This window comes from Ranitomeya variabilis, chromosome 1 (genome assembly GCF_051348905.1).
Source record: "Ranitomeya variabilis isolate aRanVar5 chromosome 1, aRanVar5.hap1, whole genome shotgun sequence".
Classification (NCBI taxonomy): Eukaryota; Metazoa; Chordata; class Amphibia; order Anura; family Dendrobatidae; genus Ranitomeya; species Ranitomeya variabilis.
Genome location: NC_135232.1, coordinates 322,758,006 through 322,773,534, shown reverse-complemented (window position 1 = coordinate 322,773,534; position 15,529 = coordinate 322,758,006). Strand labels below are relative to the sequence as shown.

The following is a 15,529-nucleotide window of genomic DNA, read 5'->3' as shown; positions in this document are numbered from 1 at the left end:
TGTGATATTACACAGTTTTGGATAAATGCAGGCCTTTCAGTGATATGACAGTATGAGGCAGTACGTCATGTGAACACGGCATTTATAAATGATGGTAATGCACATTAATGCTATACTTCTTATTCTGTAATTATATGGTAATGTGCATGTTTTGATGAAGATTTGTGTGCTTTATTAGAAGGCAGGCTCATTAAAATGGGGGCCTGTGGAATGAGACCTTTCTGCTTATAAAGCTGAATGATGTAAACTAGTCCTACAGGAGTTTTTGACAACTTGTTTTGGACAGTGACCAACACTGCCCCTGCCATACCCTAACCTGTATTCTCTTTTTAGGAACACAGCCCTTGGCATCTCATATGGCATTTCATTCTTTTTATTTCTACTTTTCCTATTTGCCTGCTTTGCTGGACATCTCTCTGTAAGTGGCTAATGGGGCTTATTTTGTTATACATTATTTACCTATTACTTAAATGTGTAAATGTATAAAATCATATTTGATTATTCCGTTGCATTGCGATGGCAATTTTTGTTGAATTTAAACTATAATTGGGTCGTGTGTATATGTGTGGGCAGGATGGTTTAGATCTTCTTAAATGAGTTCTGAGGACTGGGCATTTAGGCCTGGATTCATTGAGACCGATTTTCATTCCAGCCTTAGTAAGGCTTAGAAAGTCAAAAACTCCTGATTAATTTAGAAACACACTCCTCTTACTTTTAAGAGAGTCCTGATTAATTAAGGGACTGATGTATAGAAGCATAAGATATGCCATAACTTGTCATGAGCTAAACGACTGAGCATCATCATGCTCTACCCCACCCATTTTGGCCAAGCTGGCGTGAAAGTGGCAAAAGTCTATCAGATTGATTTCATGACCTAAACCGTTTATGTGCCTAAACAGCAGCTCTTGTAAAGACAAGTCCATCCATAACTGTAGCTAGCCGGTACTTCCTCTGTTCCCGAGATATCACGTTTATAGTCAACTAGCTGTACTACCCGGCTTCGCCCGGGTTAATGACTGCTGTTAGCAAAATAGAATGTGTTAACAAAAATGTATTCTGCACACAAAAACCACAAAACAAATAGATAGAAATGTAATTATTAAAAGGCAAAAACTAAGCTAATAGAAGAATTTCACAACATATATTAGCTTTGTTATACTGAGAATGTCTTTGTTGCCTATATTAACCAATCAGAGCTCAGATTAATTAACTGTAGCAAAATAGAAGCTGAGCTGTGATTGGTTACTATTGGCAGCCTGATAAATCCCCAGCCAACAGTAAGCCCACCCCCTGGCAGTATATATTAGCTCACACATACACATAATAGACAGGTCATGTGACTGACAGCTGCCGTATTTCCTATATGGTACATTTGTTGCTCTTGTAGTTTGTCTGCTTATTAATCAGATTTTTATTTTTGAAGGACAATACCAGACTTGTGTGTGTTTCAGGGCAAGTTTCATGTATCAAGTTGTGTGTGTTGAGTTGCGTGTGGCGACATGCATGTAGTGACTTTTGTGAGATGAGTTTTGTGTGGTGACATGCGTGTAGCAACATTTTGTGTGTCGAGTTGCATGTGACAGGTTAGTATAGTAAGTTGTGTGCAGCAAGTTTTGAGCATGGCGAGTTTTGCGCGTGGCGAGTTTTATGTGTGGTGCGTTTTGAGTATGTGCAAGTTTTGTGTGAGGCAACTTTTGCATGTGGTGCAACTTTTGTACATGTGGCAATTTTTCTGTGTGTGCAAGTTTTGCATGAGGTGAGTTTTCCATGAGGTGAGTTTTGCGTGTGGTGAGTTTTGCGTGAGCCTAGTTTTGCATATGGCGAGTTTTGCATGTAGCGAGTTTTGCGCGTGGCAAGTTTTGAGTGGTGACTTTTGTGTTTCGACTTTTATGTGGCGAGGTTGGTGTATGTGTGGTGAAATGTGCGCTGAGGGTCGTATATGTGTTCAAGCACGTGGTAGTGTGTGGCGCATTTTGTGTTTGTGTTCATATCCCCGTGTGTGGTGAGTATCCCATGTCGGGGCCCCACCTTAGCAACTGTACGGTATATACTCTTTGGCGCCATCGCTCTCATTCTTTAAGTCCCCATTGTTCACATCTGGCAGCTGTCAATTTTTCTCCAACACTTTTCCCTTCACTTTTTCCCCATTATGTAGATAGGGGCAAAATTGTTTGGTGAATTGGAACGCGCGGGGTTAAAATTTCACCTCACAACATAGCCTATGACGCTCTCGGGGTCCAGACGTGTGACTGTGCAAAATTTTGTGGCTGTAGCTGTGACGGTGCAGATGCCAATCCCGGACATATACACATACATACATACATACATACATACACACATTCAGCTTTATATATTAGATATACCTGTATGTAATCTCCTGTATATAGTATATACCTGTGTGTCATCTCACCTATATATAGTATATATCTGTGTGTCATCTCCTCCTATACATAGCATATACCTGTATGTCATCTCCTCCTGTATATACTATATACCTGTAGGTAATCTGCTCCTGTATATAGTATATACCTGTGTGTCATCTCCTCCTGTATATAGTATATACCTGTATGTCATCTCCTCCTGTATGTAGTATGTACCTGTATGTCATCTCCTCCTCTATATAGTATATACCTGTGTGTCATCTCTCCTGTATATAGTATATATCTGTGTCATCTCCTGTATATAGTATATACCTGTGTGTCATCTCCCCTGTAAATAGTATATACCTGTGTGTCATCTCCTCCTGTATATAGTATATATCTGTATGTCATCTCCTCCTGTATTAGCCCTCGTTCACACGTTATTTGGTCAATATTTTAACCTCAGTATTTGTAAGCTAAATTGGCAGCCTGATAAATCCCCAGCCAACAGTAAGCCCACCCCCTGGCAGTATATATTAGCTCACACATACACATAATAGACTGGTCATGTGACTGACAGCTGCCGGATTCCTATATGGTACATTTGTTGCTCTTGTAGTTTTTCAGCTTATTAATCAGATTTTTATTTTTGAAGGATAATACCAGACTTGTGTGTGTTTTAGGGCGAGTTTCGTGTGTCAAGTTGTGTGTGTTGAGTTGCGTGTGGTGACATGCATGTAGCGACTTTTGTGAGATGAGTTTTGTGTGGCGACATGCGTGTAGCAACTTTTTGTGTGTCGAGTTGCATGTGACAGGTTAGTGTAGCAAGTTGTGTGCAGCAAGTTTTGCACATGGCGAGTTTTGCGCGTGGCGAGTTTTATGTGTGGTGCCTTTTGAGTATGTGCAAGTTTTGTGTGAGGCAACTTTTGCATGTGTTGCAACTTTTGTGCATGTGGCAATTTTTCCGCGTGTGCAAGTTTTGCGTGTGGCGAGTTTTCCATGAGGTGAGTTTTGCACGTGTGGCGAGTTTTGCGCGTGGCGAGTTTTGAGCGGCGACTTTTGTGTTTCGACTTTTATGTGGCGAGGTTGGTGTATGTGTGGTGAAATGTGCGCTGAGGGTCGTATATGTGTTCGAGCACGTGGTAGTGTGTGGCGCATTTTGTGTGTGTGTTCATATCCCCGTGGTGGTGTGGTGATTATCCCATGTTGGGGCCCCACCTTAGCAACTGTACAGTATATACTCTTTGGCGCCATCGCTGTCATTCTTTAAGTCCCCCTTGTTCACATCTGGCAGCTGTTAATTTGCCTCCAACACTTTTCCTTTCACTTTTTCCCCATTATGTAGATAGGGGCAAAATTGTTTGGTGAATTGGAAAGCGCAGGGTTAAAATTTCACCTCACAACATAGCCTATGACGCTCTCGGGGTCCAGACGTGTGACTATGCAAAATTTTGTGGCTGTAGCTGCGACGGTTCAGATGCCAATCCCGGACATACATACATACACACATACACACATACACACATTCAGCTTTATATATTAGATATACAAATGAGGCTGAAGTGCTTTGGGCGTTACTAAGCACTCGTGTCTTCCCAGCCCAGGTCTGCAGTATAGATGTTTAGTTTGTTCCATTACTGCATAACTCTGATCAGTGACTGTAGCTTTGATCCACAAATATACCGGTAAACACTCCTTATGTCATCATGAATTCAGACTGCTGGAGTGTTCTCATGCTTTACACTGCAGCACTGCTTGTTCAGATAAAAAGCTGGGCATAAGCGCAGACTCGCCAGGATGTCAGTACATATAAAGATCTTTCACGGCCAGGATACTACCAGTAATTATAAATGAAAGCATCTAAACCACTAATAAGAAAAAAAAAAAAAAGTAAGGCAGCAACATTATCCCTAGTCAGAAGTTCTACTAATAGTTCATTAACTGTTCCCTAGTCAGAAGTTCTACTAATTGTTCATTAACTGTTGGTGATCTCTCGCTCCTCCTGGGTCATAGTAATGCTTTAATTCTATGAGTATTGGCCCCATCGGTGATTTTTATTGTTGATGTTTATTAACCTCTATGATGATAATCGCAGCTTATGAACTTAGACCATTCAAGCTCTTCAGCCCAGTTGTAATTATTACAACGGCTAAAATAAGTCCTCATGTCTATGGCCACAGAAGGGCCAGTGAATATTTAGTGCTTCATTATGTGTTCAGTAACGATCTTTTATGTTTATTACTCCCAACAGAAATGTATCCTGAAAGGACCACAGCTTCTCCATTGGGTTCCTTCCCTCTCCTCCGCTCTCTCCAGCCGGCCCTGGTTGCGAGTGCCCTTTGGAATCCTTACCGTTCTCACGGTTTTGTTTATGGCAGTTTTTAACTTGGTAATTGATCACTTTTGTTTTTATGTATATTTCAATAATCGGCAGGAAGATCACTTCACTTGTGATACAGCTAGATACAAATATTGAAATAATACCTGGCAGGCTTACCTTTTGCAAGAATAAGACATTAGAATGTGTGTGGGCAGATTACCGAAGTGTCCAAAAGTAGAGCACTATGGGACACCAGCAGTACCATTATTGCTGACCAGCCATGCCAGGTGTTCTGTGCCCTCAGTCTGCTATGTGACACGCCAGCCTCTTGGTCTACAGGCTTTATTCAGAATTATCTTTTTTTTTGTGTTTCATAAAGATGATCACTTATGGAGCTTTTTCATTCAGTTCTTTTTACCAGAAAAATTGTGTCCAGATGTCTCCATGAATACATCACTAACTTCAGCGACTGAGACCCAAATCCTGTATAGTCTGCCGGTCAGTAGAAATACAATACACAGAAATGTGTGTCTTTAATGATATTCTACAGTGTGTGTATACACATTGATACACAGTCATTATTGCTTATTCATTTATTGTAAAATTATTGTCATTATTTCCTTGTATGGTTAATGCTACTCTGTTGTATGCCATGGGTCCTAGTTTTTTTTTTTTTTTTAATAACGCAATTTCTTGTTTGCACAGGCTGACTCACAGCTGTATTCCTATTAGCCAAATGGCAGAAAAGGTTTGTTTTTACGCTGTTTTGGCTTCTAGGAGAACAGACCAACAGCTGCATTACATGAAATGCAAAGACTTTTTAGTCCTTAATGGAGGTTATGAATATGGGTGAGAATGTAATGAAATCGTTAGAAAGTGCTGGTGTTGGTGACATATGATAAATCCATCAATAATCGCCTTCTCCTCCTTTCTAGTATTACATGTACTGCTGTATTCTGGGGCTGCTGGCTTGCTCCGCATTCCTGCTCATGAACTTTGAAGTCAAGCTGATCCTGCTGAGCATTGCCCTGGTGATATACAATATAATCTTCTTGCACACTCACAGCTGGCTATCTGACTGTTACATTGATTGGCTGGCTGTGAACCAGAACATTTCCAGGTACGCTGAAGCCGCCGGCCTTATGTTACTGCAGGCATCTGCAGCCTCTGCCATTACAGCTAATCTAGTACACCGCATACAGTGCAGTGTTCAGGTTGCTTCTTTTCTGTCAATAAGAGATGTTGAAACATGATCGGTGTTATAGATTAGGAAGTCAAAATAAACATGCTCATGTTCACTTTGCAGAAAATACTTTATATTAAATGTATGCTTTTCGCACATTAGGCCAGGCATCCTGAAGGAGCCGAAAGTTATGGGCAGCGTTTCATTGTTTATTTTCTTCTCCACCCTTTTGGCACTGGCCAGACAGGTGAGTCCTCGTCATTGTGTAGAGTATGCTACGGAGAAACAGATGGGAAACCCACTCTGCTTTTACTATCCCTAATCCATTGGCTGAGTGTTTTCATGAATTAAAAATGTTTTAATAGATAGAGTGGTGGCTTCTCTGTTCTGTTAGCTTCCCTATTTGTATATTTATACCACTGAGGTTTAAACAATGGCAAATCCTATTCTGCAAACAGAGGACGGTGACTCCCACAAATTGGGGAATAATGAATGTAACATTGAGCCACAAAACTGGAATTCAAGAGCGGATATAGATCTGTGTGTGTATATATAAATATGATTCTATAAATATGAATATATATCAGATTTATAGAAATATATATATATTATATTTTGTCGGAATGAAAGTTCATTGTATCACAAGTTTTTCTGTTTCTTTAATAGTACTTTATGTGTTATCTCTACTTTTTGTGTTCACATTTTTGCAGAATGAATTTTATTGTCGACTTGACTTTCTTTGGAAGAGGAAGTTTAAAATGGAGCGTGAACGTATTGAGACCATGGAGAATCTCAATCGTGTTCTGCTGGAAAATGTCCTTCCAGCTGATGTAGCCCAGCAGTTTATTGGGCAAAACCTTAGGAATGAGGTAACAATAAATACATTTGCTCCAACTACTATTTTATCTCTTAAGTGTGTATGTGTTTATCTATTTATCTTATAATCATGCCTTTTGTACCTGTAGGACCTGTATCACCAGTATTATGACTGTGTCTGTGTCATGTTTGCATCAATACCTGACTTCAAGGAATTTTACACAGAATGTGATGAAAACCACGAAGGCCTGGAATGTCTCCGACTGCTTAATGAAATAATAGCAGATTTTGATGAGGTGAAGAAAAAAAGATTGTACTGTATTAGGATTTGTTTAGAAAATCTGAATTTAGTCTGGTCATGAACACCACTCACTTGCAACACGTGCCTTGGATGCTACCTTAAAAAGGGGCGTCCACTTACCTATCACAATAGGCCAATAATGAGCTAAGCGCAGTCCACAGATGGTCCCCACATATACGACACACTTTATGCTGCCACCATTTTACCAGGCCAGAGAGACGCCTGCACTGAGCAATACACTAGTACACATGCACACCCAGCTTTCCCAAGCTCCTGAATGGCTCACTACTTGCAGTCTGGCTACAAGGTAACACAACCAAGCTATTTTCTCTCCTCAAGATCGTGGGTACGTTAGAGCAACGAGGGACAAACTTATTACATTTTTTATTTCATATACAACCAGAAGTACAGTGCTTATAGGTTACAAAAGATGGACTAATAAAAGGACATACATACAGGCAAAAATGGTATAAAATACATCTTATGGGTTGGATGTCTGATTGCTTCTGGTGGAGGAGAACGCCGCAGGAAATATGGACAGATCTGCAATACACTTGGCTTCTCCTGGGGTCTGACACGGATATTACTTAGATGACGTTATAAAGGGTCTTACCAGAGTCCTTACTTCTCTCTCTGCTGAGGTAAGAGGGGGATGGCTGAATAAATTCAATTCTAATCCAGTTTTAGCCCTCATTTCTGCTGTAGGTCATATTTTCACCCTTTAAGCCTCCTAGAGCAAGATTTTCCAAACTCCAGTCCACATGGCCCCTAAGAGATCACGTTTTCAGGATTTCCATAGTATTGCACAGGTAAGAGAACTTGTGGCAATTTCTGATGTCTTGATAATAATTCCACCATGAAGGAAATCCTGAAAACATGACATGTTGGGGGCCGTGAGGACCAGATTTTGGGAAAGACTGTCCTGGAGAACCAATATGACCTCTTGTTACTGAACATTTTTAGGCGTTCTATACACACCACCAAAACTTGTGCAGATTTATCCACAAGTGTTAATAGATACCACAATCATGGATATATCAATAGTCTGTAAAAGTAGAACTAGTATTAAAAAAAAAACCTTAAAATATTGTTCTACCTTGTCTTGAGTATGCCGCACAGACAGAGCAGTTGTACGAGATGAAAGGACTGAAACCCCAACCCAGATGGTTATCCAACATTGACAGCTACCTGTTACTCTGTATACACACTGATGTCTGCTCTTCATCAGATAACCTGCTTAAACTACCTATTCACAGTGGGTGGTGTAGGAAGTGATCCAGTGCCCCCAGCCTTTGCTCTGTATAAATCGTAACCCCACTTATTACAGGAACTAAACTTTAACCCCCTGACAAGCCATAATCAAAAAGGCCAACATGGTTTGTTGCTATATCCCACTCTATGAAGTAAACTTTATTTTCTTTTCCGTCAAGGTGATCTCACCAGGGATGGGTGGTACTACACACCAGGGCTTCTGCCACAGTTTTTACGATTGGCTTGGTTGCTGCAGTTAATCATGCAATAAATAACTAGCAGCCTGATGCAAATATATTTATTCAATCATACAATACCATGTAGCATGGTTGCATAAATGTGTTTTCACAATCCTACTGTATAACCTACAGCTTGTCCCATAAAATACAAACCCTTACACACCTTTGTTGACAGAAAAATAAAAAGTCACCTGCACCATATACCCTATATACTAGCCTACAGCACCATAAAGGGCAACATATGTCAAAAGAAAGCATCGCAAAGCAAATATCGGAGATAATACAACAATGTTATATGAAAATTATATGAAAAGGTTATGACTCTAAGAATATGGTGACTCAAACACAAATGATTGTTTTAAAGTTTATCGTAGTAGTAGCAGTAGTAGCAGCAGCAGTAGTACAAAAAAATATATAAATATTTTCTGACCATATAAAGTGCTCTACTTATACTGACCCCAAAAATTAAGATGATAAATGGCAAAAAATTCAAGACCTAAAAAAGACACATTAGCAGTTTTTTTTCCATTCTCCCTCATAGAGTAGAAAAAAAATAGTCATCCCAAAATCTTGACATTTAAGAAATGTAACTCCTCCAGGCTAAAAATAAGCCTCATATGGCTACGTCGCCATAAAAAAAAAAGATGGCTCCTAGAATGTGAGGAAAAAAATACTGCCTAGGCCAAATGGGCCAAACTGATTCCAGAATTTAGGATCACCTCATCCTATATCATATTTTCCTCTGTTCATCCACTAAAAAAAAACACATCAACTTGTGATATTATTCTGTTGTAAAATAGAGAAAATAGTCTGAAATGAAATATAATTGGTAGATGTGTATGAATTTGGGTCACTAGGATCATTGACCACATTCATAGTTATTAGAAGTAGGGGGAGCGGCTGTGTAATTTGACAAATCTAAGAGATGAGTAGTCAGCATTTAATACACTTGATTCTTTTCCAGCTTCTTTCAAAACCAAAATTCAGCAGTGTTGAAAAAATTAAGACCATCGGGAGTGCGTACATGGCAGCCACAGGATTAAATGCTACATCAGGACAAGAAAACCCACAGGTATTGAACCTCCCCTAAAGCCATTTTACACAGAAACTTGTATGAAAACCTCTCCCTACATTTCTGAATTATCCTTGTTTCTTTAGGATGGAGACAGAAATTATAATCATATTGGCATCATGGTAGAATTTGCAACTGCCCTTATAGGAAAGCTGGACTTGATCAATAAACACTCTTTTAACAATTTCAAGCTGCGTGTAGGTGAGTTAGTCACATCTTCTTACACATCCCCTGTATTCCTTGTTTTCTACATTCTGCCTTGTACTTAAAGTAACAGTGGTTGTAATATTTATTTAATAAATCAGTCGTACACATAAGATGATATGTATTACACAATTTCCCATTTTTATCAAGAAATTCTACTTCTTTTTCCCTCTGATCATTAATTTTAAAAATTCTCGGTTCGTGGATAAAATCTGTGTTCATTACTGAGATAGGAGATGACGGTTGGTGCTCATAACGTTCTATTTAGAGGGGACGAGGAGGGGGGAGGAACTAGATGCAGAGCGTCTCCTCCCCCTTCTTGGTGCTCATAATGTTCTATTTAGAGGGCGAGGAGGGGGGAAGAACTAGAGGCAGAGCGCCTCCTCCCCCTTCTTGGTGCTCATAATGTTCTATTTAGAGGGCGAGGAGGGGGGAAGAACTAGAGGCAGAGCGCCTCCTCCCCCTTCTTGGTGCTCATAATGTTCTATTTAGAGGGCGAGGAGGGGGGAAGAACTAGAGGCAGAGCGTCTCCTCCCCCTTCTTGGTGCTCATAATGTTCTATTTAGAGGGCGAGGAGGGGGGAAGAACTAGAGGCAGAGCGCCTCCTCCCCCTTCTTGGTGCTCATAATGTTCTATTTAGAGGGCGAGGAGGGGGGAAGAACTAGAGGCAGAGCGCCTCCACCCCTTTTTGGTGATCATAATGTTTTATCCTCACTGAATGCACATTCTAACTGTGAATTTAGAATTTTCACAATCAAACATCAGTCCTGGTGGAGAAAGAAGCGGATTTCTCTGATGAGACAATATGTTACAAGGTTTTTATTTTCATGTGTACAGTTGATTTATGACATAAAAAATTAAAATGACGGTTACTCAAATGATTCTTTCAGCTTTTCACATATTTTCACTATCAATCCTTCTCTGTCCCACCATTAAGGTATTAACCATGGACCTGTAGTTGCTGGGGTTATCGGAGCCCAAAAGCCTCAATATGACATCTGGGGTAATACAGTCAATGTGGCAAGCCGAATGGACAGCACGGGCATACTTGGGAAAATTCAGGTAATTGAGATATACGTACTGACCGCAGTGAATAGAGGGACCAGAATGTTTATAGTAGGAAGATGTTCTATTTAATTTCCAAACCTCACTTTCAGAAACCGTCCCGGAATTGGTTGCTTGAATTAGAGGATTCATTCAGATGTCAGTGATTTTTGATGTATGCAAAAAATGTCCTGCTTCCAGTCCTCCAGTAATCACAGTAGGACCACCCCTCCTCTGCAGCAGGCCCTCTCTATAGAGGACTCACCTCACCTGAGCCCACATCTACTCGCCATATGATATTCTAGTGAATATTTGTAATCATTTTAATATTCCATGTTATACTGAATTTCTTAATTGACACTGGCTGCCGGAGAAACACTTTTATCCTGTAAATTGCATCACACTTATAAAAGTTTAATTGTTAATGAAGTGTTGTCATTTAGCTCTATCTTTGCTTACGAGTGCAATTTTTCTTTGTGAGCTATAGTGTCTCGGCCATTTTTGAGTGCTAAAAAGCATGCTGCATTATTTAATGGTGCTGTTTTTAATCACCATCGGGGTATTGTTTTCACTGTTCCCATTAGCACCGGATGCACTTCATGAGCAGAGAGAGAATGGAGATCTGGGCGGATTGTACTTTATTTATTGCGCTGGTTTCAATGAAGAATTTCCATATCCTAGATAATGATGCAAATGGTTAGGAATCCTGTTGTTAATTATTGTATATCACCACCTTTCCCTATTAACAACAAACGTGTTCTCTCAGGTCACTGAAGAAACCAGCAAAGTCCTTCAGAAGCTAGGCTACACATGTGACCGCAGAGGCGTCATCAAGGTTAAAGGCAAGGGTCAGCTGTGCACCTATTTTGTTTCCACTGATATGGCACGTTCAAGTTCCCAGGGAAATGTTCTTAATTAGATTTTGCAATGTAATTGGACCGGCACAGTGAATTATCTACAGCAAAAGCACTAAACAGGAATGCTCAGAAAAGTATGTTGTTTATTTTTGTTTTGTTTTTTAGTCCTCTGCTACTAAAAGATAAAATAAGTGACCTGAACATGCCTAACTGAAACCAAAAAACTTATAGGACAACCATGAAATGTCAGTGCCATTGGAAGCCAAGATCAGTTCCTAGCTGTGGATCAGGAACGATAAATTGTGCAACTTCATATGAGCACAGATTCAGCGGGCACTGCCATATAGCTTAAACCAAGAACCACTAGGCTCATGTTGCATTCTCAGAACTCCATTGACCTTGCATTACATGCTGTAACTTGCAGAGTAACCTGACCTAGAACTGCTAGGAATCTGCCAAAGGACAGTGTTGTCACTCCCCCATGTGGGGACTAAGTGTACTGCTACAAGATAAACCTTGTCCTTCATCTCTGATACAACCCTTCTAGATAACTGGAAATGTGAAAGAAAATAAGAGAGCTGGGACTGGCGCACTACTGACTACTAGAGAGGTGTTTACTGTATTGTAATACCATTCAGTACAGCACTGTACATAGATATATTTATATACCGCAGCATCATTTCCGTTGTATTTATTCATCTTAATAAACTCTTGTTAATAAGCCCTTGTTTTGTATGTTTGGGAGCAGCCAAAAGAACAAAAATGTATTAATGTATTGAAAACAATATTACTTTAGGACTGCCAGGCTTTGGAAAAGTGTCATTGTAGGAGGTCCCAATTATCACCGCATACAAACCAGCTTCATATCTGTTATCAATGCAGATTATTTGCATTACATTTGTTCTATATAACTTCATGTGGCTTGAAGGAATCCATGTAGAAATGTCTCCATTCCCCTATGTAGAATGGAAGGCTGCCTAAATGTGAACAATGCCATACAGAAAAGCTGGTCGAGCAAATATAACTCAAATAAAGTTTCTGTAAAATGTGTGCCCATGTACCCTGAATGTAGCGATCCCTTATTCCAGGGCATAATGTTTACGCTCTACCTACAATGTACGGACCAATTACTGTTTGCAGGTTGTCTTACATTCTTGTTTACATTCCATTGCCAATACTGTTCATTGGTATTTACAATAAAGGACTGTATTTTCCTAATTGGTATTATTTTCATCTCACAGCTTCCAAGATTGCCTAACACTCCATAAAAAAATTAACTTCAATGAACATACTTATGCAGAGACTTTATCCCTATCCTTTTAACATGACACTACAGACCTCACAAAATAAAGATATGACAGAGAGTGCTATATACAATAGTGACGCCTATGCTGCAAAGTTCCTATTGATCTCCGCAAGAGCCACTGACTGAGTCTTCCTTGCTATTTATCAGCGCCCAGAAGACTATTTTATGAGGGGCACAGACAAAAGCAGGTCTATAATTATATAGAAATCATATAGTCAGCTAACTGAACAGAACATTAGACCCTGGACACTAGTTCATCAGTTAATATCCTCACACAAAATAAAAAATCAGAACAAGTTGTGCAAAGACAAAATGATGAACAACCGCCAGTTCTGGGAAGTGCATTACCAGCATTGCTTGTCACCTCAATTTGGATGTTATTATGTGGCCCATGTAATGTACAGGTAACCTGCATGAGGCATGGCATTATATAGCTACACGATCCAGATGAAGAATCTTCTATGAAATTCAGTTCAATAAAACAGCAGTGGTCTACATTAAATACAGCATATATGTGACTGTCTGAAACCTGTCTAAAAGACCACTGCAAAATGTTCAGTTTGTCTGATTTTTCTCTTTATAGGTATATTTTTAAGTAAAATGTAAATTGTTCATTTATTCTTTAAACTTCTGACAACATGTCTCTGAATTTCCAAGCAATAAATTTTGAATTTTTTTCTGAAAAAGGAGAAATTGAAAAAAACCCAGTGCTTTCAGACCTCAAATAATGCAAAGAAAACAAGTTCATAATAATTTACCAACAAAAATACTAATGTTTTAACTCAGGAAGAGTTCAGAAATCAATATTTTGTGGAATAACCATGATTTTTAATCACAGCTTTCATGCGTCTTGGCATGCTTTCCACCAGTCTTTCACACTGCTTCTGGCGCAAAAATGTAAGCAGTTCTTCTTTGTTTGATGGCTTTTGACTATCTATCATCCTCTTGATTACATTCCAGAGGCTTTCAATGGGATTCAGGTCTGGAAATTGGGCTGCCCATGACAGGGTTTTTTTTATGTGGTGGTCTCTTAATTTTTGCCAGAGCTGTAGATGTCCGTGACACACACACACATATATAAATATTAGGTAGAAGAAAAGCCTGTAATTCATCTGCTGGCTTCTGTAAAATCACTGCAGGAGCTGACAGGATAGAAGAGATGGATTACATACAGTAAATACAAATAAAATAGGTAGAAATATAGATGTCAGTAACAAATACAATTAGTACAGTGTGTGTGCAAATTACTGGACATGTATTTAATTAATAAAAGATTATTTTGGGGAAAAAAGGGGAAGTGCTCCCTGCACAGTTTTCGTAACCAGTAGAGAGAAAACCAATGACTGGGGGCAGAAGTTTATAGCCTGGAAGGGGGTAATACCCATGGAGCTTCCCAGGCTATTATTATCAGCTCGCAGCTGTATACTTAGCTTTTACTGGCTATTAAAATAGGGGAGCCCTCCCCCCAAAAAAAAAATGGTGGGGTCCCCCTATAATTAATAACCAGCAAAGGCTATGCAGACAGCTGCAGGCTGATATTAATAGCCTGTGTATGTGTGTGTTTTGACTAATATTTCCTTTGAAAACGATGTGTAAATGACAGAACTGCTGTATGTAAAAGCTTATGTTAAAAACGCATTGCAATCGGATAGCAATCGCAATGCACTCAGATGTAAATCGGATGCTAGGCGTGAAAATCGCATTGTACTTGCAGGACACTCGCATGTCACTCGTCCGTTTTCCAGTCCAGATTACGGACTGTTTTTTTTTCTTCCCATATGGGGGTATGAGCCCTAAAGGAGGAAAAAGCACCTGAATCCCTAGAGGATCTTATGTTTGGGGCCCTGGAGGAAGCACACTTTTCCTGTTAATTTCAGGATAAAGGCGCTCATAGATAAGAAGTAGAAGAAGCTGGAGAGATCTGGTAGCCTGCCATCATCTTCAAAAAGGAGATACCCCTTTGAGGAGAAGGACTCTGAGAGTTGGGATAAAATTCCTAAGATTGACGGGGCAGTAGCGAAGTCCTCTAAAAAGTCATCCCTCCCCATTGAGGATTCCGGCACACCTAGACCCTCTGAATAAGGCTGGGGTCACACATGGCGTAAGAAAATACGCCACGTATTATACGTCCGTACTACGGCCGTAATACGGAGAAATGTCCCCAAAATATTGATCCGTAGTCAGGGTGTTTCAGCGTATTTTGCGCATGGCATCCTCCGTATGTAATCCGTATGGCATCCGTACTGCGAGATTTTCGCGCAGGCTTGCAAAACCGACATCTAATGGATTTATGTGCTCAAATGTTAGGGAAAACATATATACAGTATATATATATATATATGTCATTGAGACACATATATATATATTCTGTATTTAGATTTCATTCAGCGCGATATCTGTGAACAGCCGCTAATTCAATTGCCGGCTTTTCATTTCTCCTGCACAAACCCGACAGGATATGAGACATGGTTTACATACAGTAAACCATCTCATATCCCCTTTTTTTTTGCATATTCCACATTACTAATGTTAGTAGTGTGTATGTGCAAAATTTCAGCGCTGTAGCTGCTGAAATA

The 15,529-nt window shown here is 39.7% G+C and overlaps 1 protein-coding gene across 2 annotated transcripts in view; it reads left to right on the top strand.

Annotated features, from left to right (window-relative positions):
- ADCY4 (adenylate cyclase 4) overlaps positions 1-12,865 on the top strand; it is a 114,190-nt gene extending 101,325 nt beyond the window's left edge. For both annotated transcript variants that reach the window (XM_077298198.1, XM_077298205.1), the window contains exons 16-26: positions 334-418; positions 4,612-4,749; positions 5,089-5,178; positions 5,616-5,800; positions 6,026-6,110; positions 6,574-6,732; positions 6,829-6,975; positions 9,435-9,542; positions 9,629-9,743; positions 10,684-10,808; positions 11,557-12,865. In XM_077298198.1, the coding sequence (XP_077154313.1) occupies positions 334-418; positions 4,612-4,749; positions 5,089-5,178; positions 5,616-5,800; positions 6,026-6,110; positions 6,574-6,732; positions 6,829-6,975; positions 9,435-9,542; positions 9,629-9,743; positions 10,684-10,808; positions 11,557-11,709 (1,390 nt within the window). In that variant the 3' untranslated portion in view covers positions 11,710-12,865. The remainder of the gene's footprint in view (positions 1-333; positions 419-4,611; positions 4,750-5,088; positions 5,179-5,615; positions 5,801-6,025; positions 6,111-6,573; positions 6,733-6,828; positions 6,976-9,434; positions 9,543-9,628; positions 9,744-10,683; positions 10,809-11,556) is intronic.
- The last annotated feature ends 2,664 nt before the right edge of the window (positions 12,866-15,529 follow it).